Here is a 24,985-nt window from a genome sequence, read left to right on the forward strand (position 1 = left end):
GATCTTGACCCAAATTTAGGTCGTCTCTATCGATCATTCACACCACTCCGTATTACCCCGTATTGTAGCCTGGAGCTCTCGGCCCAGACCAGCCATGTTCCATTTGTCTAATGAAAGCAGATCCCATATTTCCTCTGTAGCTCGGTCTGAGGCTTCTCATGACAATGACGCTGATGGCCTTTAGTGATGTGGGGACACATGCAAGATTTATAAAGAGCAAAGGGTGCAGTCCCAGGAAGAAAAACAGAAAATAGGACATAAACAAAAATACCCTCTAACAGTTCATACCACTCGCCAGCTGCGGCCAAATGGTGATTTTATTCTTTTTCTTCTAAAAGCACCATCCGCACGCTAGTCAGAGCTGTGTCTTTTTTGGCAGTAATGTTAGTTTTACTTTCCACTTCCTGTTTCCTGTTTAACAAAGCCGTTTGAAACTTGAGACAAAATTTCACCAAAGACGAGTCGTCCAGATGTTTGTATTTCCGAGCCTCCTCAGTTAATCTTTCCTCTCTGTGTTCCATCTTTATTGATCCAAAACAATCGGTTCAAAAATTGAAATTGTGGAGATGAAGAACTAGTGGAAACACACTACAACCAAGTGGACCAATTACAGCTCTTGTGGCTACAGTGTTAACTTTGCTATTAAAGCTATTCATCATGCATTAATAAGGGTTTTTTTGGACATTCAACATTGAGACTTTTTTTTTAAATCACATTCAGGTCATTAAAGTATGGATGTCATACCCATTATCTCACCTATATTATGACGGTTTCGCTGCTTTTTAAGGAACGTAAACACAGCGTCACCTGCCAAGGCATTCCTGCTGCAGCAGCCCACCACATGGCTAAGCAATTAATCAAGCAGCCTTTGCTTCGGTCCTAATCCCAAGTGTTTCAAATCTATCCATGCGTCCAGAATAATGACCAATCCTTAGCTCGATTATTCTCTCATCAAATCCCATAACTCATCCTGCCCACTGTGACTGGTTAGAATACAACCCTCCAACAGGATTGAACACATGCATGCAAACACATCTAGATGTAGAGAGGCGCACAACACGTTCATGCGTATGCAACTGCAAAACCACAAAAAGAGCACGTCCGCAGTTTAATCCGGAGTTTTATTTCTGCCATCTCTAATTCAGTTTTCATATATATTTCGATGCATTGCGATTTGCCTCAGAGCCCTGTGAGAGCGCAGCACTTTTTTTTTTTTTTTTTTTCTTTCTCTCAGTTCACTTTGAATCACTTCACATTGAATATCTTGCTGCACTGGCATTTCTGCACTTGGTGTTGCATTGGCTGGACGGTGGGGAATTGTGCTTGACAGAACAGCCTCTGGTGCTATTACAGAACCGTGGCCCAACTGCAGTCTTCCTCCATTTTCGTCCTCCTCTCTCTCGCTCTCTCCTACTCCCTCGTTTCCATATTTTCTGTATCTTGCGAGTGGTACAGCAGATGCACAGACACATAAATGTGCATCGATTCTCTTTGATGTGCGAAGTCTTTTGTTAACCCAGGTGTCATTTATTGATTCCAATTTTGATTAATCCCGAGGTCACTCTTTGCCTTTTTGTGTTAACTCTAGTTTTATCTAGAGAAACATGCTCTGACATTCACAATTCTTCTATCTTCTGTACAATTCCTATTTGTTTTTTAATCCTTCTCGGTCTCATATTCACGAGGCAAATCTGATTTATGTTATACTGAGAAATGCCTTTTTTTTTCCCCTCTCCACTGCAGCTTTTGACCATCGACGATGACTTCTGTGGCCTCGACATGAATGCACCACTGGGCGTGTCCGAGATGGTGCGCGGCAAGCCTCTCTTTTCCGACGCCGTCGACAAAATGACCTCTGTCATCGCTTACGTCTACAAGAACCACTCTTTGGTCTTCGTGGGGACAAAAAGTGGAAAAGTCAAGAAGGTAAGGAGGCGAAACGTCGACCCGAACGGCATCGGAGGTGAAGGTGATGGGAGCAGATATTTGGTTTCTCTCTGCTGGATTGTGTAGGAACGTGTGGGAATTGGGGACTGCTGAATTGGAGGAAGGATAGTAGTAGTGAGGCAGATTGACTTTCAGGGAAATCAGCTGAGTTGGCCGTATTCGCAATAGGAAGAGGTGTGTGTGCATGCATGAAAAAGAGGGCGACTGAATGGAGCGAGTGTGTGTACTTTACTATGGAGGGAAATTCAGTGCTGTGTGTGTGTGGTGTGTGTGTGTGTTTTGAGGAAAGGGGATCAGGAGAGCCCCTGAGGGAGTTTTATTCCTACAGCCGAGCCTATCTGGTATCTCTCAACATCCTCCTCATCCGCTGCGCCATATATCACACATACACTCGTATACACCCAGTATCAAGAGGTATCCGCTGTACTTTTCCTTCACTTTAGACTTGTGTAAAATCCAGAGCCCTGGGGCCAGATTGTAGCATACATCAGCATGTTGCAGAACTTGCTAGACAGCACACATCAGCATGTTGCAGAATCGATTAGACAAAGTTTCTTATCCCTTTCTTGAGGCAAATGAGGGATCAGAATAGGATGGAATACGAATGGAGCGACTGTGTCTCGGTAGGTGGAGCGGGTTGTCCGCGAATCGGAGGGCCGGCGGTTCCATCCTCTGACACGTGTCCTTGAACTGGACTCTGACCCAGCTGCTCCCAGCACTTGGCACTGGTGTGTGACTGTGTGTGAGCAAATGGGTAAATGTGTTTTTTCCATGTTTGTGTAGTAATTATATAATGCGGTAAGTCTTTTTAAGAAACAACAAGCTCTCTGCTGTATTTTTTTTTATTTTTTACTTATTTATTTTGCCACTGGGAGTGCTACCTATAGCATTTGTGAACATCTTTGACCATAAATGTGTCTCCCTTGAGAAAAAAAAAAACACTCTCGGTGACAGCAGAGCTCTTGGCTAAACAAGATTTGTCCCCTCGGGGTTAAACAGTACTGGATAAGCTGGGTTTTGGCGTGTTGTGGCTTCCACCTCAGACTCCCCTCATGCCCCTGTGCCCTCCTGTGTGTGGCAGCTCTTTTCAGAGCTAATGGGATGATGCACTGCTGCCTGGTGTGATAGCACTTGCTAGCTCCTATACTTTTACCTTGCTCTCTCTCCCTCTTACACACATGTTGTCGGGCCATGGCTGAGACTAATTCTGGGGAAGGCTAGGGCAGAGAGAAGAAACGGAGGGAAGAGGAGGAGATCGGAAGGAAATATGCCAAGAATTAATGTTATAGTGGGAGGTGGAAAGATGTGAAGAGAGAGTTTATATGACAACAGTTCAGGTAGGAGAAATGTTGCCATTGAGGCCAGAAACGGCAAAATATTTCTCTATTGCTGCAGTAATGCTGTGTAGTAGTAGCTCTGGGATTGATAGTCTTATTCTTTATTATTGGCCCCTTACATGTGTTTGTAGTTTTGTTCCATGCGGGAGCAGAGTAGTTATTGCAGTGACTTTCTGTGTAGTTTCATATTGGAAATATGTAGTCATATTTAATAACTCCAGCTTGGCCGTAATGATTTTAGTAAGGAGATATTAAGTGTTTTTTCTGAATACTCCCTGTATTTCACAAAAATAGTTTCGCCCTCTTCATCTTCAAGCTTTCCGCCTTCATTTTCTTGGACTCTATCGAGGCCGCCCTCCCCAAAAATCTCAGAAGGATTTACATGAAGTCTGATTTCTAACACGTGCCAGTGTTGTTTCAGTAAAACATCAGAATGACTTATGTAATGTGCTGTTTTTGCTAATTTTCTTATTTTGTTATATTTTAACATGGCAATTAGAATTCATTGCCGATTACAGTTTCTATCTGATTCACTGTGTAGCAGATATAGCAAAACAACAACAGGCTGCTACCACGACCTTGTTAAATGTGTACAATTCAACACTTACCTTCATAACCCCATTTCCATCGTGATAATCTGCTAGTAGGTAATTCAAAATTTTTACAGTGTTTGCAGGGTTTGGTCATCATTCTAACTGTTCACGAATAAGATCAGATTGTGTCCGTATGTTGTTCTCTGGCAAGAAACCCACTCTCACACAAAGGTGATCAATATTCTGTGTCGACACGGGCGTACTCACATGCACCCGCAGCCCCATTACAATCCCATCCTCCCCTCCCATGTACATACTTCCCCTCCCCTGTCATTAACTGTATACCATTAGATGACATCACAGGCAATAAAAGACAACAACAAGACAATAAAAAGTCCGAGCTTCAATCCACCTCCTTCATCAGTGACTTTATAACCCCTCGGCTAATGGATGTTGATTTATACACACTGTTCCACCTTACTCGTTCCATCACTCAACCCCCTCCTCTTCCTTTCTTTCCTGCTTTCTTCCCTCTCAGATCTTCGTTCGCACTCTTCCCGTCTTTCAGTCACTTTTTTTTTTTTTTTTGCCCCGGCGTTATTTATGATCTTGTGACTAACACATCACTCTGAATAAATATAAGCGTTACGGTAAAAGAGAATGGACGGACGTTAATGGAGTGGTGTTTGGGTTGCTGTTTACAGGCTCGCTTTTATGACATCATGAAGCTGAGCTGGGCAGGAAGCTGAGTGAATTAAATTCAATTTGCTAGTGAAATACTTTATTGTAATGGGAGTTAGAGTAAAAAAAAATTCTAGTATAATTTGCAGCCTGTGCATAAGAATGCAGACGTGGTTGTGCTGTGTTAACACTGATGAGGATGTGGATTAACATAATGTATTCTCGAGCCCTTAAACCCATCCTTAAGTAACATAGTGTACACTTAACCCCAACCCTTACCTGATCTCAGCCTAATCTGGAGATCAGATGTCCCCTTTTATGCTAAACGTCTTTGGTTAGTATGAGCCTGTAAAGAAAGGAGGCTACATGCTAGTGGCGGTGGACTGTTTTTTTTTTTTTTTTTTCCTGCAAACGTCTGAAGTTCACTTTGGTCAAATGGATCTCGTCGTGTGGAAAAAGCAGAAGTGTCTGGAGAGTAAGGTTTGATCCAACATAGAAACGAGTTCAACAGTGTTTACCTTTTCATCCCGACTTCAGAACTAAGTCTTAAGTCTCCGACATAGATTAAAACACCTTTACAGACGCCGGCCCTTTTCCCCGGATGTCTTTGAGTGGCTGTAAGTCCGTTTTTGACACAGTCTAAGCTGAATTTCATAACACTTCCCTGTCAGCATATACCAGGCGGTGCTGTTAAAGCAATGGAGGTCTGTACATGCCCACAGCTACAGCCGTGCTTGCCCTTTACCGGCTCATACAAGGCTTAAAACTGTCACTCCCAGGGTTTATACGGCCTGTACACCTCCATTCATTTTCCTCACACCTTTTTATTTCCACTTCACTTCTAGCTCTTTCTTTAATGTCTCATATTCCCACCTCTTTCTCTTTTTGTTTCTTTGCTTCCTCTCACTTTATCCACCTCTGTTTGCCCTCTGCTCATAATTTCCTTCTCCGCTCCCTCCCTCCCTCCCTCCCTCTATCTTTCTGTCCATGGCTGAGTGGAGTTGCTGTGAGAGCTCTTTGATGGCTACCTCCTGCTACTGGAAGTGAATGGACCATATGGCTTCTGTCAGCCTGTCTGTCGGTCAGTTTGTGTGTGCGTTGGTCTGTGGCTTAAGGAGGAGATGGAGATGTGATGGAGATAAAAGGCGGTGGCGGGGTAAGGTTTAAACCCATTTACTGCAGGTCACTACACAGCAGCAGGTCAAGGGGAAAGCCTTAGCCCCCTGTAGGCTTTGGTTTAGTTTATGGTCATCTGGTCGTGCTACACATGGGCTCGAGATATTGGTGTGAACGCAAATGCATGATACTCGCCCATCGCACATGACTGCATGTATTGAGATGAGCACACGTGCATGCATCAATGAACACTTACACCCACACAACAGGCCACGTATTGGACAAAGGCTTGGCCAGGTATCTCCATGGGGCCGTGGCTGGAGAGGTGGACAAGGGGGCGAGAGGGAGGTGCGGAGTGAAAAAGTAGAGAGGGAAGAGATGAGATTGAGGGCCGCCTGCCGAGGTGCTAATGCATCTCCCCTACGTCCTTCCCGATGGGAGAGCATTGGCGCTCAATACAATGAGCAGCTAACCTTGAACTTGACTGTGGAACCAAAAAATGAGCAAAGCAGGGCGTGCAAAGGTAGCGAGGGCACTCGGGATAAATGCGTTGCTGTGTCCTAGATATTTCCAATTTATACAAAGCAGTGCCAGAGGTAGCATCCGAAGAAGCAGATGTGTGCACAGCGTACTTCTTGAAGGGGTGGTGTAGAGGAGGAGGGAAAAAAAAATAAAATAAAAGAATTAAATCTGGAGCATTTGTCAGTATTTGGACGGAGGCAAAGAGCAGGGTGTTGTGACAATTGCCACTACTTTTTAATCTCAAAGACTGAAGATGAAAAGGAGAAAAACAAAGGAGAATAAGTAGAAAGCGCGTGGGGGAGGAGGAAGCAGTAAGATGACAGGAGAGGTTAGAATGATGTGGGAGAAGGAGAGTAAGACAGAAAGGTGAATAAATGGTAGTTTACAGAGCTGTAGCGTTTTGAAGGAGATCCTACAGCAGTGTAGAGACACATGAGATCTTTCATTTAAGGTTGTCAGGAGAGAAACGGGTCAATTCGAACCTGAATGGTTAATGTTTGTTGTTGAGATGTGTAAAGGTCACACTCTCGCTTTTGACTCGCCCTCTGTCATTTTCTTCTTCATGCTCTGTACAGCCTACCTTGTCTTGACTGTCTCATTACCCCAATTTTTTTCCCCTTCACTGTCTGGCGGGGGCATCCTGTGTGTAACAAATGAACAGTTTTTTTTCCCCCTAACTGGCTCCTCTGTCAGAACAATAGATTAAGCACGGATAGATGCACGTGTGTGCAGGCGTAGGAGCTTTTACTTGAGATATTTATTGCCGTGGACCGGTCCCATATGTTCTGTGGGCTGACGGCGTCCTTGTTTTGCGCGTGTGCGCTTGTCTCTGTGCGTGTGTGTGTGTGTGTGATGGGTTGGTTAGCCGCAGATGCAGATTATTGAAATAGGCTGAGCTGAGCCGTGGTCAGTGGAGCAGAGGATTAACTGCTTAAAGCTAATGATGAAATATGCTGTAGGACGGGCAGGCGGGCATCATGTGCGTGTGGACAGTAGTTTTTGATTTAGACGGCCTCCCCGCTCTTGTTGTCCCATAAACACAACGCCGCGTCCACCTTGGCTGGTAGCCGTTCAGACCCCACCCTGTCGTCCATTCATTCCCAGCCAGTGGTCTAAACCGCTGCAGCATTCAGCCCATATTCCCAGAATGTCAATGTTCCCCTACTGTTAAGTATTCCTGAGCAGTCTCGCTAGTTGCCTTGACACTGTGCGTTTGTGTGTGTTGCCGCTCCCACACCAGCTAGCGCAGAGGCACACACCAAAGTACGCTCAGACGCGAGTTGCCATGGCAGCGCAGGCTGCTCCACGCACACAGAACGAAATGTATAGAAGGCATTAGCTCAGGGAAGACACACATGCATCCTAAACTATTGTGATAGATTCTGTCTTTTAATTCCCAGGGTTGCAGACCGTATGGCACACGCAGTGCAGATACTATCCTGATACAATGATCCGAGAAGCCATTAGGATGATCGCATCTGATGATAGTGGGCTGGTGTTTCGATGACAGGTGCTGTCCACCGAACAGCTATAAGGCTGATTGAACACGCAGTATTAGAGCCTCGGTGTTTTCGCCTCGCTGTATTAAGTGCTGTCTGTTACCCAGCTTTCCCCGGCTATTTGTAGTGCGGATAGAAAGGCATGCCAGGGGGAGTCGGTCTATGGGAACACCCTCGGCAGCCTCGGTTACCTTCCCTCGCACTATTGTTTCTTGGCAATTGTTTCTCCATACATCATGTTCTGATGAGGGCTTGCTGCACACTGTTTGCTTATTAGGCTTCCTTCCAAATAGCCATTTCTTCTCTAGATTGGGGGGAACTGGTTGATGGTGTGTTTGGTTTGTGTGCGATTTTATTTGCATAGATATAATTTCTCGGTAGGAAAGTCCGTCAGTGGCCTAAGAAGCTGATGTACCACTATTAAAGAAAGTAATTCGGCATCAACTAGGTTAAAATGGTAAATATATGGGTTCAAAGCCTGCACTTAGGGGTGTAAATGTGGTAACTTTGGATCGAAGTGGGGGAGATGAAAAATAGAAATGCTGGGAAATTTGGCTCGGTGGTTCTGTGACACTAGCCTCGTTTGGAAGTAAGTATATAGGAAGTAATAGATGATTAAATGTTTTATATGATGGTGAAACAGAGGAGACAGATCGAGAGAGATGGAGAGACTCAAATCTAAACTGAAGTACAAATTATCTAAGACAAAAAAATTGAAGGTTGAGGGACACGGAAAACAAGAAAAGTCCCTATGCACAAGAGCACAGCGTAGGTGTTAAGTAGATGAAAGACATGATGGAACCATGGTTACTCGGGTTAGCAAAGAGCAGCAGCTCAACTCAGCAAATACGCAATTTGCCCAGATACGGTGAATGACATTGCGTGTACGTTGTGCGCGCTTGGCTGTCAGCCTCAACATGTGAGTGTACGCGATCTGGTGCGAAAATAGCTGTTCACGTTACGTTGTGTCATTCGGGTGTATATTTATAGATGCCATTGTTGCGTCTTGGCCTTATCCCTCGTTTTCAAGGTTTCTTCATAATTGATGAGCTGTCAGTGGCTGAGCATGGCTCAGCACACACGCAGACGCAAACACAAACACAAAAACCAACCAGCTGCTCGACTGCAGGTTGCACACACATGCGCGAACTAAGTCAGGTACTCGGTGGCTTTAAGCACCTGCATCGCTGCAGTGCTTGTCACAAGGTGAGCCTGCGGCTATAAATGGTCCACGCGGTGTTACTGTTGTGTACGCTGTTCTAACTTGATAATTAGCCACAACAGCTCCCAGTCATTGCACTAGTTTGGGATATCAGCCTGACCTCACGCTGCTGGGATCATTTAACGTTTGAATTTTATGAATATTCAGACACGGGAGGCTGCAGAAATCTGCTTTTTATTCATGCAGTTCTGCTCTGAAATGGGAAGAGTGGGTGAATAGCCACAGTAAGGAAAACTCAGCAGTGAGGAACTGATAGTATGTAGAGGTCAAAATTGGCAACAGGAATAAAGGATGAAAGCTACAGAGATGGCTAAAGTGAGAGGGTGAGAGTGGTGGAATAAAGTTTGATGTTGGTTTCACTCTTGTGCGTCTGCACGTACTGAGAGGAACGCCAGTACGTGGCAGCATATTGAACTGGGTGATTTGAGTGGCCATTCTCTGCACTGTGTATACATGGATTTGAAAGGCTTGAGAAGCCAGCAGAGAAATTGGTGAGTGAAAAGGACAAGCTTAAGTCTGATCTTTCCGCTTCCTGGCAGTTTGAACTTCAGCTGACTCTTGGGTGTTGCTGGCTCAGTGTTGAGATAAGGTTCTGTGCTAAGAACGTCGAGTTCAAGTCTGGGGACATGCACGAATCAAAGGGCTGCCACTGAATCTGGAATATCTGCTTTGATCACAAGTGTAATTTGCTCCCGCCGTAGCTTTCTCAACTTTATTTTGTCACTTCATGTGCTTTTTTACGTAGGCATAAATTCCACCGGCCTGGAGAAAGATAACAACGATCGTTATTTGAAGTGTGGACACGAACAATCATGTGCAATCATCATACTACATTTTTTAGAAGTTTTGAGAAGCAATCCATTTTCAGTGTTTCTTTTGGGTCCGCGCACACTGGAAAAAGTCTCTAGCAAATAGCAGCTGAACATTACCACACCACAGTGAGCAAAGTGAAAATTATGAGTTGGCTCTGTAAAGCTGAGGAATGTTTCATTTGTGGCTCATTTAATTAAATATCCATGCAGCTTGTCCATTATTGTCTCAAATAGAGGGGAATACTCGCCCGGCTAAGACCATAACCTGAAATAAACTCTAGTGGCAGGTGGATTTAATTAAACAATAGGCCTCCAGAAAATACTCTCCTGTGGTTCACTTTGTCCATTATTCCGTCCGTCCTTTCTCCGCTCTCCCTCCTCCTTCTATTCTAATTAACATGTTGTCGTGTGACTGTCCAGTGAGAAAATCTGGCAGCTTGTGAGCCATCCAAGCTGCTCACTTTGGATGGCTTTCCCAGAGGCAGGCATGGGACTTGTATCATGAAGCAATTTAGACTTTGTCAAACTGTCTTTGAGTTCCTAGTCATGACTAATACTTGTGCTCAGGGATTAAAAAATATCGCAGAGCTTTCTGCCACTTGACTCCGTTAACTGCGGATTAACCAGTTTGTAATCACTTGCGACATCTAGAAAATCAAACTTATTCTACTAATCTTTAAAGATGTCACTGTGCTCAATATTACTTTAATATTACTTAGCACTGTGCTACTTAGCGCTTTGCAGTTGTTTTGCCTGCGTATCGATCCTATAAAAGCCGTGACTCAATATGTAGTAGTTGTAATTAATTGAGAGGCTGCTAGCGTTTTGATCTGGGCTTATTACTGAGCCAATCCTGCTCCAGTTAGCTATGTGCAATATGTAAGGATTTTAAAAGTGATCCAGCTTCCAGCTGACACGGAAGTATGCTCAGAATTAGTCTTATTTATTAATCGGACTTAGCGATATAACTCCAGACATGGAGGTGGTGTAGACACACTCGCACACATTCCTGTTAAATGCCTGAAGAGGATGTAAGAGTAAGTTGTGAAAAAGCAATTAAACATGCAAAGTGTGAGCGGGGAAACTCAATTCCACTCGACAAACATTACACAGATAGTTAAAAGCTTTTATTTCGGGAAAAAAAAAGAATTTGTCTGTACACAGCACAAGAAATTTTACATCTCAGGGATCCAGATGACATAACAACTGCTAAATGAAATTTTCAAATGTTCGCTCATGCAACATATCATCATTTTCTCTCTTGTTGAAAGCCTATATAGGTGTGTAATTATGTCCATGCTCTCTTTCTTTCATCACTCACTTCCACTGATGGATTGTTGAGTAGGTTTCCACAGAGAAAACGTCCACACACAGCTCTGATATACAAACAGACTCACCTGCACATGTCCAGGCTTTAGTCAGAGGTGGCTGAACATTTAAGAATCACCTTCAGTGGCTGCTCATGGAGGAAGATGTTTTTTTTTCTTTTTTCTTTCATTCTATTGGAACAAGCACTTGACTTGACATTAATTACTTTTATGTGCCAGACTGCGAAAGCACAGGCTCTCCAACAGGCAATTAACGATCCCTAAAAGTGGTTTATATATTTTTTAAATATCATTGGGAAAAAGTTCACATTAGCTGCACCCTAACAAAATTAAATTCTTTTAATTATCATTTCAATTTAGTTTCGCGCATTGGCATTTGCCTGCGTGCCAAATCATTGCAAGGCTATAGTTAATTTATGCTCCAGCAGTGGAAAATCAATACAATGTCTAGCAACTAATCACACAGTGTGTTCCTGTATAGCTCAGCGGATGGATGGCTAGCAGTAATCCTGCCGGGCTGTAATTTCCCATCAGTGCCTACTATACCACGCATTTATACTGTTGCAAGAAGAGCTTTTAAACCATAGAACAGTGGGGTAGAAGAAATTTCATTGTGGGCCGCCTTATTTTATCAGTTTTCCTGTCAAAACCAGGCACAACTGACTTAAATCAGATATTAATATTCTTAATGCCAGGGCTGGTTTATGAGAAGTAGAGAGCTCCACCTTGTTGAACGTTTTCCTCTTTCATTGTACTTCACACAGATATCTTTGTAATGAATTGCCTCAAAATTATTTATAGATGAGCAGTTGAAATAGATCCATTTTGTATCCGATGGCATCGCGCCCACACCATTTTTAGAAGCTACAAATCCCTCTTGTTGTTCACCTGTTCCTCCCTTCTAAATCTCCGTCCGTTTCTTTTTGCCGTCTTCCCTTCTCTTTGTGATTTATGACTGAGTTTGTGCAGCCACAAAGGACAACAACACTGCAGGTGAGCCCTCTGCCTCTCCTCCTTCCCTCACTTCTCCGCTCCCTGCACGCCTGTAGCCAATCATTTCACACCATACGTCTCTTGGGTGACTCGTGCCCCCACACACCTTTCCTTCCCTTTCCTCTACCTCTCCTCTCTCTCTCTGTCTCTCTTCCTTTTTATTCCTCTCTTTCTCTCTGCAGAGAATAGTTTGCCACAACTGGGTCATTCTTTCTCCTCCCTGCAGTAAACGCTAGGCTAGGTTGCACTTCATAGCCTAATTCAACTGCATTGGAGACTTCTGAGACTGCAGCACAAGAGTGTGCTGTTGAGGGGGTTGTGTTGTACGCACGAGAGCATGTTTAGACCCTTTGAGACTGCAGGTAAAAAGTGTTTGAAAGACGGACGTGACGACGATTAAGGCGTTTCTATTCCCGGTGTTTGCAGGTAGATTCTCAGTTATGAGTTAGTAATCTTCCATAAACCGCGTATATAAGCCTCTCGCAAACATCAGGTTCCTCTCGCTGCACCTGTTTGTTTGTTTAGGTTTATTTGCACATTCTTATAATGCTCAGCTTTTCCCTCCTACTCGTCTTGCTGACACGCACAAGCAAGCGAGCATGCAGCCACCCTCTAATGTAACTGTGGTGTTAGCGAGTCGCGATTTTAAATTACTCTGACTCGTCCATTAAGCAGATGCCAGGGTAAACATCTTTAAAAGGGTCCCAGAGTCTCGTCTGCCGTACAGCAAGACGTTGAAGTGCACCTCGGCGACCGAAGCGGTTTCATTCACACAATGGCGAGAGAGTTGGAAGGCTGGGGGAGATATGGAAGAGATAGCTGAAGCACAAAAACATAAGGAGACAAATTAGCATGTGTAATTTTTGCACACCCTTCCACAGTCTTGTCTTCTTTCTGTCACCTCTTCTCCCCACCCTTTATTTTCCCATCCTGAAAACAGACCTTAATAAGTGGATTTTTATCCCAGCTGCACCAGCTTTCCCAAAGCCTTATGGGCATTTTCCCCCTGCTTCTCCCAGAATGGTAATTACCTCTGTGCAGTTAGAGATACGCCTTGTTTTTAAGGAGTGAGGCAGATCTGTCAGAAATAATTGAGGTGTGGTGTGTGTGTGTGATCACGTACATCGTATTCAGAAAGTACTTTTGTATACTTTATTGTGTTTTAAGTGGACAAACCATCAGTCGACGTTCAGTAACACATCATTTTTGCTAATTTTTTTTAAAGATCAACAACTGAAATCTCAATCTTTTTAAAGTACAGAAGCCCCTTTGGCAGCAAATGGAGCTTTGAATCCCCTTGGTTAGTCTCTGCATGGTTTGCACAGCTGGATTTGGGCGGGTTATGCGACTCTTCTTGACTGATCCTCTCAGGCTCTGTAAGATTGGACGGGAAGCTTCTGTGAAGTGCTGTCTTCAAGTCTCCGTACAAAAGGCTTTGGCTGGGCTACTCTCAGACCGTCAGAAACTTGTCCGGAAGACACACAAGAGTTGGCTGCATTAATTCTTCCCTCTCTCCACCATTGAGATGCACAACTGTAGCATGATTTGCCACGATTATGCTTCACCATAATGGGATTAACCAGGTGATGGAAGGTGCAAGATGCAGATCTATTCTCAGAGATCAGACCTTTTCTCAAGGGAAATGGGAACTCTTGGCCACTAGAATGGTGATATTCTGTGAATATGTGTCCTTCTAGCAGAACCTTCCATCTCTGCAGAGAATTTCTAAAGCTCTGACCTCACAACCCTTGGTCGTTATTCAGTTTGGCCAAACAAGCAACTATATCGACAGCATGGTGCTTCCAAACATTCTTGCGTACCTGACCCATGTCTTGCCATGATATTATCACCTAGGTTTATAGAGGATTTTTCAGAATTCATATAATGGTTTTGTGTGGAATTGTTGCCCACGGGTGTGTCTCTTTCTAAAGTGTGTTCGTTTAGTCGATGTAGAGCGCCACATAAAAGGTGATCTGGGGAAAAACTGCAGTACATGCTTGACATGCACACATTGCTACTGAAGAACACATCGATAAAAAATGTTCAAACATTCAATGCACTGGACTATACACACATTTCATGCAGGTGTAAATGTATGTGAGGACATACTAGCCCAGATGTAGCTTACTGTTTAGTCCCCCCTGACATAAGATTAGATAGGGATTGTATTAGAATATCTGTGTCCTATTTCCTCTCTCTAATGTATCTCAAAATAGCTCCTGTACCTAAATGATCTAGAGGGAGAAATCAGTGCTCTTCTGTGAGTGAACGGATAAAAAAGCATTGGGAATACCATGTGTTCCTCTCCTATCTGTCCAAATATCGTCTGCCAGCATGTCATCAGTTCAATCACTGCTCACTGCTGTAGTAGTCAAAGATTTAGGTTAGCCATCACAGTAGTAGTGCAACCTCACAAACTGGAGCTGTGTATGCTGAGATGTGTGTGTATCCTGTTGTACCTGCCAGAATCTGCTCAAACCAGCACCGTGGATATTTTTTTTTTTTTTTTTTATCCCTTTCCACATGTCCTTGATTCCTGACACTGAAACACCCTGGGAAATTTGACTTCCAAGGACAGTCTGACGTGCACAGCCATCAACCCCAATTCCCCAACACTGTCACTGTTTTCACTGTTGGCTAAAGCTCAACACAGCATTTCATCTACTACATTCCTCTCAGGAGAACGAGGCCTAGTTTTTGCACCCTGTATGTAATCAACCTTTCCCGTTTCATTAAAGTTAAGCCCTTAGTGCAGAGTGGAAGAAGAAAAACCTTAGTCACCAAATGTGCTAGATATTAGTATGAGAAAAGTTTGGGCAGAGTCGGGAGATGCACGAAGAAGAAAAATGCGTAAAAAATAAGAAAAATAGGGAGAAAAGTCGAAATTAAGTCTCAATTGTACGTCCCACCCATCATTTTATTGTAATTCTTGAGTAAATCTGTGTCTGTTTTTGGCTAACAAAGCCATGTGACAGCCAGACAGGCACGTGGCTGCGGCCGGTCCATCTGGTTTGGCTCTCCAGATCTCTCCTCGTTAGACCATTATTGCAGTTTAGTCTCAGCTGCCCGCTTCTACAGCTGGCAAGCCAACCAAACCACTGTCCTCGTCTCCTTCTGCTGCCACCGTCATTGCTTGGCCCTCATCCGTAGTAGCAGCTTAACTGTCGGCTCCAAGTCCAGTCCAGTAAGCTTTTTTTGGGCCACATAAGGAGTGCTGTCTGTCTTTGAAAAGAAAAAATAAATAAATAAATAGTGTGTGCATTCTTGGAAAGAAATTAATATAAAGTCTAATAGTGCCTAATACTATTTAATAGTCTGTAATTTCAGTGAAATCTAGAAATGCATGTTGCACCATAAGCACGTTTTAACTATGCCTTAAGAGGTGAATGGTGACTTAGCTCTATTTATACTCACAAGTACCTTGTGTTGTGATACAGTGCCCTACAGTTTAGGTTCTAATTCGCTGTCGGCTTAGCACACTACAGATGTAACTGTGTATGTTAGAACGTGTTGGCAGGCTCAGTGTTTCACACAGCGTGGGCTACAGACTTGGCCGACGGAGACGCGTCAAGGGAGACACGTTCAGAAATAGAAACATCAGTCCTGCTTACTTCTATCCAGACGGATGTGGAAACAGGACAATAGGGAGGCAGGGTCTCTGTTTGTCAGTGTCACATTCATCAAAAGTACTTCTCTGATTTTCTAGTTCCAACTTCAACATTGCTCTAGTCCGTCAGGCCATTATCAGCTACTGGAAATGCCACGCGATTCTGATTTTCACATGGGGACAATGTGTCTATCAGTAGTTGAATAATGAGCTTTTGATGCCAATTTTGCTAACAGTGTAGTTTTTGTGGGTGGGGAGTTGGTAGATTTTGGGTGGGGGGGTGATATGCAAAAAGAACAAAGGAGCAAATGAGGAGGAGGAATACAAGGGTGCAGTCTCATCTTTTGGAAAAAGCAAAAACAAACAAACTTTGTTTAGACACCATTTATCCCAGAACAATGCTAGTGAAAGTGCGGAGCCCCCTTAAGCTGTAAAAAAAAAAAAATAATAATAATAATTCTCTCTGGTAATGCATTAAATGACAAATTCTGTAATCATCCTCTTTTACCCATTCTTTATTTCTTCACCTTCATTGATCGTAGAGATGCTAATCCTCCTTGAGGAGAAAACTAACTTCACACTGGGTTTGTCCTGTAATTGGACATTATTTTTAGTCAATGCTAGGACTGTTTTCCAGAACATGAAGTCTGTAATAAAAATGATGTACTATGGAAAATCACAGGTATGCTTTGACCCATCATATTTAAATACTCTTAATAATACATTTGCCACCTCTCTATATTAAGTATAGACGCTAAGTATAGTTTTGTCAAATTGCTCAAAACCATGGAAAAGAAATTATGTTAACAGCTATTCTGCTCTTTTAGGTGTGGTGGTTCCAACACCATGGCAAATATAGCAAAGTTCAGACTGCACGACTTTCACAGGTGTTGGGTTGCCGTGCTGTTCACACTACAGGGCTCTCCATAGGCTGTTGGGGAGTCTTGAGGTCTGGAGGGTGTTCACACTACATGAGTGGTTGGCGACGAGAATGTTCACACTACACAATTATCCATCAGCGGGCGTGGCCGAAAGCCGTACTTGGTCTCCAAAAAACATTTTGCATCCAAAAGTCACGGTCAAGTGACACAGGAAATGCGTAAACGCAATTGGCGAACTGTTGTTACGGCTCTGCTACTTCCCATCTCGCTGTGTGTCAGAGACTGTTTTAATTACTTTGCAAATAAAAATGATAATAAAAATATTTTTAATACTGTTTATCGCAGGGAAGAAATTACCAACGATCAGTATTTATATCAGCTCCACCTTTGCAGATGAACACATTAATGGTTTGTGGATTAATGGTTAATGGATTTAATGATTTCATCCATCTAAACAGCTGGATAGTTCAGCGACATTTTGACTTTGCACTTAAACATCTGTCTAAACTTTGAATTATAGCACATCCTTCATAATTCTTAAGGAAATGGCACAAATCAAACTAAAGTCTCGAAATGTGTAAAAACTCACCTCTAAATCACAGATGTCGATTCGCACTATATTATTGTCAGAGGACCTTTGTGTTCCGAGAATTATGGTAGGAAGTTTGTGATCACTGATGACCTCCATTATTATTACAAATTACCGCAGGTCCCCAGGTAAAACTAATCCCATGCAAATAGAAAATGGAAATATGTTATACATGAAGGCTCAGACAAAATGGTTTGAGTCATTTATTCCAAATATAAAAATAGGATGTACAACTTTAATGTTCCCCTAAACTCTCCAAAGTTTCCACGAGGAGCACAAAACCTTCTTTGCCCTCTGATTTGGGGGAGGGCAACAACCAGTAGGTAACCTTAAGGGTGGAAAGGATTGCACAGTGCTCTATAGCCCTTTAAATGATGTCCATACTCTCTATTGAAACTTTTACTCCTCATAGTAAGGAATAAAAGCTGGTCCACCTCACCATAACTTCAACTGCTGAGGGAAATGATTAACCACGCTGCCCCTACATAAACACTCGCATGTGTCCATGTGAGCACACACTCGGCACACTTAACTTCCTCTTGTTAAATGGCCACTAATTCTCTGTATCGGGGGATTATGCATAATTGATTTATGGATGAGGAGTGAAATTACTCATCAGTTGAGAAGGAAAAAAAAAAAGGCATTTTGTCTTCAGCCTGGAGCATGCCAAACTGTATTCTGAGTTAATGGAGAAGATGTACATGCGCTCCAGGCTATCTGTGCAGTCCAGTGGTAATGCACTTCAATTCAATAAATACAGTCAGCTCAAAATTACGACACATGGCATAATGAAAGAACGGCCGCTAACAGTTGTTTGCTTCATTGTTTTGTATGTTTAGAAAGAATAAAGTGCTTTCCAGCGAAGAGTGTCTTTCTAGTTGTTGGCAAGCAGGCCCATGGCTAAGTAGACAGAATATACTGCATGTATACATTGAATATATATAAAACTCTTAACTGACTCTTCTGTACTTTGGTTCCTCAACTTAGTGTAATTCATAAAAATATTGACCTCGAACTATGGAACAGCCCTTTATACTCAGACGAGTCACGATCACCGTTTTTACCCACCTCAGCTGGAGATTTCCCCCTGTCGTCGAATGACTGTGTGTGTCTGTCAACAGAAATATGAGCCAGCCCTGAACACTAACTCATCAAAGCTGATTCATTGTGGTAGTGTACAGTAGGGAAAGGATCTGTCTACGTTACAATTGATACGGCGGATCCATTTCAGTAGAGTTTGATGTTTTCCCTGGGCCCTCTGTTAATAAACGGCTGCTTTCTGAAAGTGGAGGCATGTCTCCCCTCGAGTTTCCTGTGCAGCGATAGCATATCTAGACTGCTGCTGTTGCTAGGCTTTGTTGCCTGGCAACAATTTATCTACTATTATGGGATTCGGTGAGGCTCGATGGGGGAAGTTAACATTGGACAATTTGGCCTTCTGTTTTGTACACCATTTGGTGTCATATTATGCACATTCAACTTGTTTGTGCAGATTCTGCTGTAGTGGAGGTAAACAACAGCTGCAAGTCAGCTGATGTGCCATGCATATTTATGCATACAGTTCAATACAAAAAAAAAACAAGAAAAAAAACGGGCCACAGAAACCTTAACCCTTAGTAACCTTCACAACAGCGCAATGTCAACAGCACACAGAACCTGAAAGTGCTAATTGAGAGCTCAGTGGTTTAAACAAGAGTGGCTCATACTGTATCTCTCAACCAGCAGACACTTCCTCTTGCTCTACATGTCAGTCGATTGATTCCTTCATCCTCTGTCCCTTCATAGGTGAGTCTGTGACCTTCTCAACCCATCCATTAAGAGCATTGCTCTCCAATCTAATCTAACCCACTCTACAGGACTAACTGCACACAGAGGCCATAAACACACACACACACATGCGCATCCGAACACGATGTCATTAAGGTGGGCACGCTCAATGTCAACTCCAGCAGTGTGGGCTCAATGTTGGACAGAAAAGGAGATGATGGATACCAGTCAGTGACAAATTTGCATGTCAATGGAGGTGTGAATAGGCACTGATGTGTGATGGGCTCATTTCCTTGCAGACTTAAGAAAATCGCTTGTATTCCTCCTGTGGGGTAGAAGACACCGACTGTGATTTCTTTCTTTTTTTTTCTTCTTTTTTTGTTAATGGCCTCCATATTTTAACGTTTGAAATTAGAGTAATTTATGCCTTTTTTTTTCTTTTTTTAATCATAATGAGAACTGCTATGGTTAGTGGGGGTTTAACACATTTCCCTAAATCAATGGAATAAGTTTGATTGAATATTTTAATAAAATACACATTTTCAAATAATTTTCTGCCCTGTTCGCTTTACTAAAATAGATTTTTCCTTGACACGTTCAAGTACGTCTTTAAAGTACAGCCTTCAACCTATAAATAAGATATAAACTGGTAAATTAGAAACGAGCAAACACCAGCTCCTGGAGAGTGCTAGTCAAGGTCAAAGATTTTCTCAGGACACAAGTATAAACTAGTTTCAGTGGAAGTGGTAAGCCAGAAGTCTTGTGAAACTGAGTCGTTGCATATATTTATGGGTGGATTTAAACAAGCTCAGTCTTGCTCGTGGATGTGGGATGAATCAAACATGGTAAGGGAAGTGCTTCTACGGGAAATGAACACCCATAAAGACAATGGAAGTGATGTTCTTTGAGTGGGTCTGTGTTTGTGCGCTAAAGTGCGGGCATCTGTCCGGTTGATGAATGATCCATGCGGCCGAGAGGAGAGTGTCTATAAAACACCACAGCCATCCTCCCCACCCCCCCTCTTTTTTTTTCTACCATTCTCCATGCTTTCATCTTCACCACTTTTTCTTCATGGAGAATCCCTGTTGCGTTCTCTGTCTCCCATCTCTCTTCTTCTATATATCTAGTCTGCTTCATGCCAAATTTCTGTCGGCTAAAAATGACTGACAGCGAGTTTCCCCTCTGCTTAGAACAACTGACAACGGGGAAGATCCCAAGAGGCAACGTATGGAAGTACAGTGCTGACAGTATACAAGAGATACAGTAAAATGGCTTTTCCTGCATAAGTGATGTTAAGTGACTCGAGCTTTTATAGGAACATCCCTGTCAACATCCAAAAGTTCCCCCTTTTTGATTCTATGGCTGCACTTATTCTTTAATTTTACTGGATTTCCCCCCCTGTAATCTATGTTCACAGTAGAAATTGCATTGAGAAAACATACCTTCACCGTCCACTTTGCACCCGATGATGCTCGATTTGCTTTGCAGCACCTGGTAGCTTTGACCGTTAAGGGTGTTTTTCTTTAACTCTCAGATCTCAGCCAACAACCCACACAGACACTACACAAACGCCGCCCAGCTCCCGGCCTTTATATCATGGCGTCTTGCCCTTGTTTGTGCCAGCTACCTCATACTGTGCCAACTAACAACCTCCCTCCATGCACACGCACTAACGCACTAAGCAGTCAACTGCCGCCGCCCCCCTTCCAACCCCCCCCCAAAAAACCAGCTGAGATGAAAAGGCAGTAGATCACACAACTGCTAAACTTTGATCAATCTGGCAACAAGTGTAAATAGGATCATTAATAGGGATTTAGCAGGGGGCTGCCGCTTGTGATTAGACGTAGGCAAACATGCACATATGCTTCTTGCAGCCACTAGTGTTTTTAAAAAGCTCTTTTAGCTGTGCACACTGCCACACATATGCGCACACAGACAGTTCATTTTTCTGCTCCCAGAGATGAGCTGCAGCATGCAAACGGAGGGCCTTTAATTGGGGTGTAATCTTAAAAAATGTAATTTGCCTGGAGTGGATGGAGAGATCTGACAGCATGAGTAGAGGATTACTGTAAGAAAGAAGAGGCTGGAGAAAGACATCGTGGGGGGGGACAGGATAGAATAAAAAGGCTAAAACATGATGGCAGGTCTCAGAAGAAGGGAAGACGCATATGAAAATATGCATTCGGTGACAGAAACCAGGCAAAGAAGGTGAAACGGACCAGCAACAATGGTCCGAAACACATTTTTCTAGTATTATATCACGTGTCACCCAAAGATGTCTCAATTCTCCGCTGCGTTCTGACATACACACGCCCTCCTCAGATTACAACCATTTGTCGCATTAGATCTGCTTCTAAATGAGTCTCAATCCAATTCGAATCCACAAATTAGTCTTTCCCTCCCTAAACTCCTTAGATTTTTATTGCCAAAACCCGATTACATCGCTTTTATAACCCGCAAAACCCACTGGTGCTGTGGCTTTCCAGCTGCAAGCCTCTTATCTATCAGACGGACTAATGAGTTCGAAGCCGACCACCACCAAAGCCAAGGTAGAGGGAGAGACATCTGCCAGTATGGACTGTGCATGGCTGGTTGGTGCCTCTTTGGAAATACAACAGATTGATCATGGCGATATATTAGTAGGGCAACTGTGATCTCCCAGCAGGAGTGAATAAGGATTATCATTCCAAACAATCTGGCTTGCCAACTCCGTTGCACTTTACCCTATCCCTAATGGCTTTATTTGCTACCATCCTTCTCTTTTCTTGCGTAACTTAATTCCAGAACCTTTCTATTCAAGCAATTTATTCCTAAAATCTGATAGAATTAAGTTATTTGTCGTATGGAATCATTCAGTCATCCTTTTACTCAACAATTTACTGGCTATAGATCATGACTGCGAGCATAAAAAGACAAGGACCAGGGACTCTACTCTCCTGTAATAACATTATCTTTATTCATGGGCCGTGGCTCCCCTTTTGTTGCTGAGATCAATTATGACGAACATGTGTTTATCCGGCCAAGGTCACAGTATCAGTCCATTGTTGCGCTTTTCAGAATGTTTCCGACCTTAACCCTCGCCTTAACCTCCCGAACCTCGACCCCCTGACCTGCAACCCCGCGGTTGCCTATAACATCTTTGTTTGCCCAATGAGCGTGGCAGAAAAGTGCAGCTGTTGCCGATGGCCTGCAGACTTGACTAGCGTGAGCTGGTGTATTTTCAATCCTTACTCTTTTATTCATTCCTTCCCTTATTCACCTCCCTTCCCCACCTTTGACTTCCTCTTTTTACAAACTAAAATGAGCCGAGCAGTTGGCATTTTGCCTTTTGGATTTGCAGACTTCTACACCCCCCCCCATCTCAATTATTTATGCTGAACTCCCCACTCCCCACAGCTATGGAAGCAAGAACACACATGCACAGACACATGCACACACACAGCTCTCTAAATCCATGTGCCATGTGCTGGCAGTGATATTTTTGGGGCTTTGTTTTGGAAAGGGAAACTGGCAGCTCCAGTATAGAGTGCAATGCACAAGTGAGGGACTATTATTATTGAGATGAAAGCGAAGGGACTTCCACCTCCCTCTGTCTCTTGCTTCAGACCTGCCCGCATCATTACAATTTTGTTTAGCCTCTCTTCTACTGTACTGCTCCTGCTGTATATTTTACCCTTTTATTTATTTCCTTTGTGTACTTTTACCACTTTTTAATGGTTCCCTCATTTCTCATTCATCTATTTCTCATCTTCAGCGCATTTCCCTCCCATGCTATTCTCATTTTTCATTCATCTGTATTTCCTCTACGACCCATTCATCTTCAGGCGCACTTCATCTCACTCTGTGTGCCACTTGCCCCTCCAGGCTGCCCTCGTGCTTGTTGTTGTTCTCCTCTTCCTCTGCTGTGACAGTGTCTCTGGTTTGGTTAGGTAACAGTAGGCAGTGCTCCCTCCTGAGCCACGGTGAATAATTCAGTCAACAGGACACGGGGCTACGCTCTTATGTCAACTGGAATTACAAATGACTTGACAAAGGAGAAAGTGAGGTATCAGCTTAGCGGCATTTGCTAATAATTAAGCTGAAGTGAGAGACTCGAGTGTCAGTAGTTTTAGCTTTAAAAAAAAAAAAAAAAGGGAAAATATATGCAGTAATTGTACTCTTTATAAAAAGGGATCTCTTCTGAGATCACGGCGTGCTTTTGTGTGACATCCTAACAGCCGATAATTCATTGCATCCGAATTTGTTGCCTCGCGCCAGTGCAGCGCTTCGCTTAAAAATGCTGCCAAACTGTGGGTTGCCATATGTGCCGTTTTAAGCACACGGGTACAAAACGCTGTCTGTTTAGTCGGTGCGGACGACGGCGGAAGGTGGTGGGAAGAGAAGCATGTGTAGGGAGAGGAGATGACTCAGTGGGGCACAGGATGGACAGCAGGAGCAGTGTGGAGGGAGAATCCGACTAAATGGAGATTCAAGGTGAATTACAGGGGACTTAATAAACAAAAGCGCCGGGAAAAGGCTGCGCGGCCTGAGAGGAGAGAATGATGAGGGAGGAAGGAGGAATAAAGGATGTGCGAATGAGTGAGCGAGATAGGAATCTACAGAGGGCTCCTGGTGTGAGTCATCCAGCCCGTGAAAGATGGGTCACCATGGACACAGCTACTGACCCTGCACTGATGCCCAATCTATTGATCCCATTAAAGCTATACCTCTGTTTCTTTTCCTCTGGAGTTGCTTTCCTGTCTGACTGCATTAATCTTGATGAGATCAACAACTCAGAATCTCTCCGTGCCTCTCGTCTGAGGCATCTGTCTGTAAGTGTCCTTTTTTTTTTTTTTTTTGTGTCTAGCTGCCAGGCTCTCTGTCTTCCTATTTTAGGGCCTGTTTTGTCTTTTTAATGGTTGCCTGTGGTTTATAGTCTAAGTGCCACAAATGACGAGGATTACACAATCATGACTAAATACACAGTGAGGAAATGATGCCAGAAAATAACCTAATAAATTCAAATGTGTTAAGCCAGAAAAAAATAAATAAAAGGGATATATCTTCCGTTTTAAACCTTTCCTGTTTTGATACCTGTTTTGTCCTTTTTTTATTCTCAGTTTTGTCTGTTTCGTTTGCAGTATTTGTCTCTGGCTAATGGGACTCACTGCAGCGAGTGTCAGATTTAAGTAAGGCTAACAGCAAGCCAATGTGGGTTTAAATGTATATTTATGCATCTGGAAAAAGGCTCTCCGATTACTCATCTGCGAGATCATTCACAATTAGCACTGTTTGTGCTTATACAGAGCGTCATCAACAACGCGTCGGTGCGACCACAGACACACGCGAGCGTCCTCATTTCAAGCTGTTGAAGTTGCTTCTCTGGAAAAGGTCCTCGGTGGCGAAGCTCTACCTTCGTACGCCTCGACTTGATTAGAGGTTGATTTAATGCTCGCCAAACAAGCTCCTATTTATTTCCAATTAGCATGATGGATGCAGACCATAACAGACCTACAGCCTTCCTCTCATTTGCTCCACTCTCCCACTCCATACATATACTTTCTCTCCTCCTTTCTTTCATTTAAACTCTGTTTTCGTGGATGGCTCTTTCGTGGCAACAGCACGCTTTGGCAGAGGTGTTGCCATGGGAAAGCGCTGTGGTTGTAGCTGCCTTGTATAACTTATTAATTGGATGTTCACCTCTTTGAAGACTGAGCTTGGCCCTGCTTTGTTACCAAGCGAGATTTACTCTGTATTTCTCTGTTGTCATGTCTCCAGAAGCAGTTTCATTTGTATTGTTCCACAGTTTTTTTTTTTTTTGATGGCGGGACATAAATCGTCCTTAATCCTTCGGTTCCTATTTGATGGTTTTAGTAAGAAACACATGAGCTTGATCACAAATCCCCACTGTTCGGATGCTGCAGGTTCCACCAGATTCACGCTCAGATAAACGGATGCAGTTCAGCACGTACAGTTGTTTGGTTCCAAAACATTTATTGAGCTGACTTATCTCAATTCTGTAAATCTGTATCAATTATAGAGGCTGGTTTAGTACCCCGGGAGCCTCATGCTATCAGTCTGGCACACATTCACCTTGACACATCCCATCATTTAAAATCAGAACCACTCAAAGCTCTATTTGCAGGCAATTTTATGCATTTTTGATCTGAAA

General features: G+C 43.3%; 1 protein-coding gene across 2 annotated transcripts in view; it reads left to right on the forward strand.

The window, feature by feature from the left end:
- plxna4 (plexin A4) overlaps nt 1-24,985 on the forward strand; it is a 205,050-nt gene that overhangs the window by 34,872 nt on the left and 145,193 nt on the right. For both annotated transcript variants that reach the window (XM_047575065.1, XM_047575064.1), the window contains exon 3: nt 1,744-1,926. In XM_047575065.1, the coding sequence (XP_047431021.1) occupies nt 1,744-1,926 (183 nt within the window). The remainder of the gene's footprint in view (nt 1-1,743; nt 1,927-24,985) is intronic.

The sequence above is a fragment of the Mugil cephalus genome, chromosome 22 (genome assembly GCF_022458985.1).
Source record: "Mugil cephalus isolate CIBA_MC_2020 chromosome 22, CIBA_Mcephalus_1.1, whole genome shotgun sequence".
NCBI lineage: Eukaryota > Metazoa > Chordata > Actinopteri > Mugiliformes > Mugilidae > Mugil > Mugil cephalus.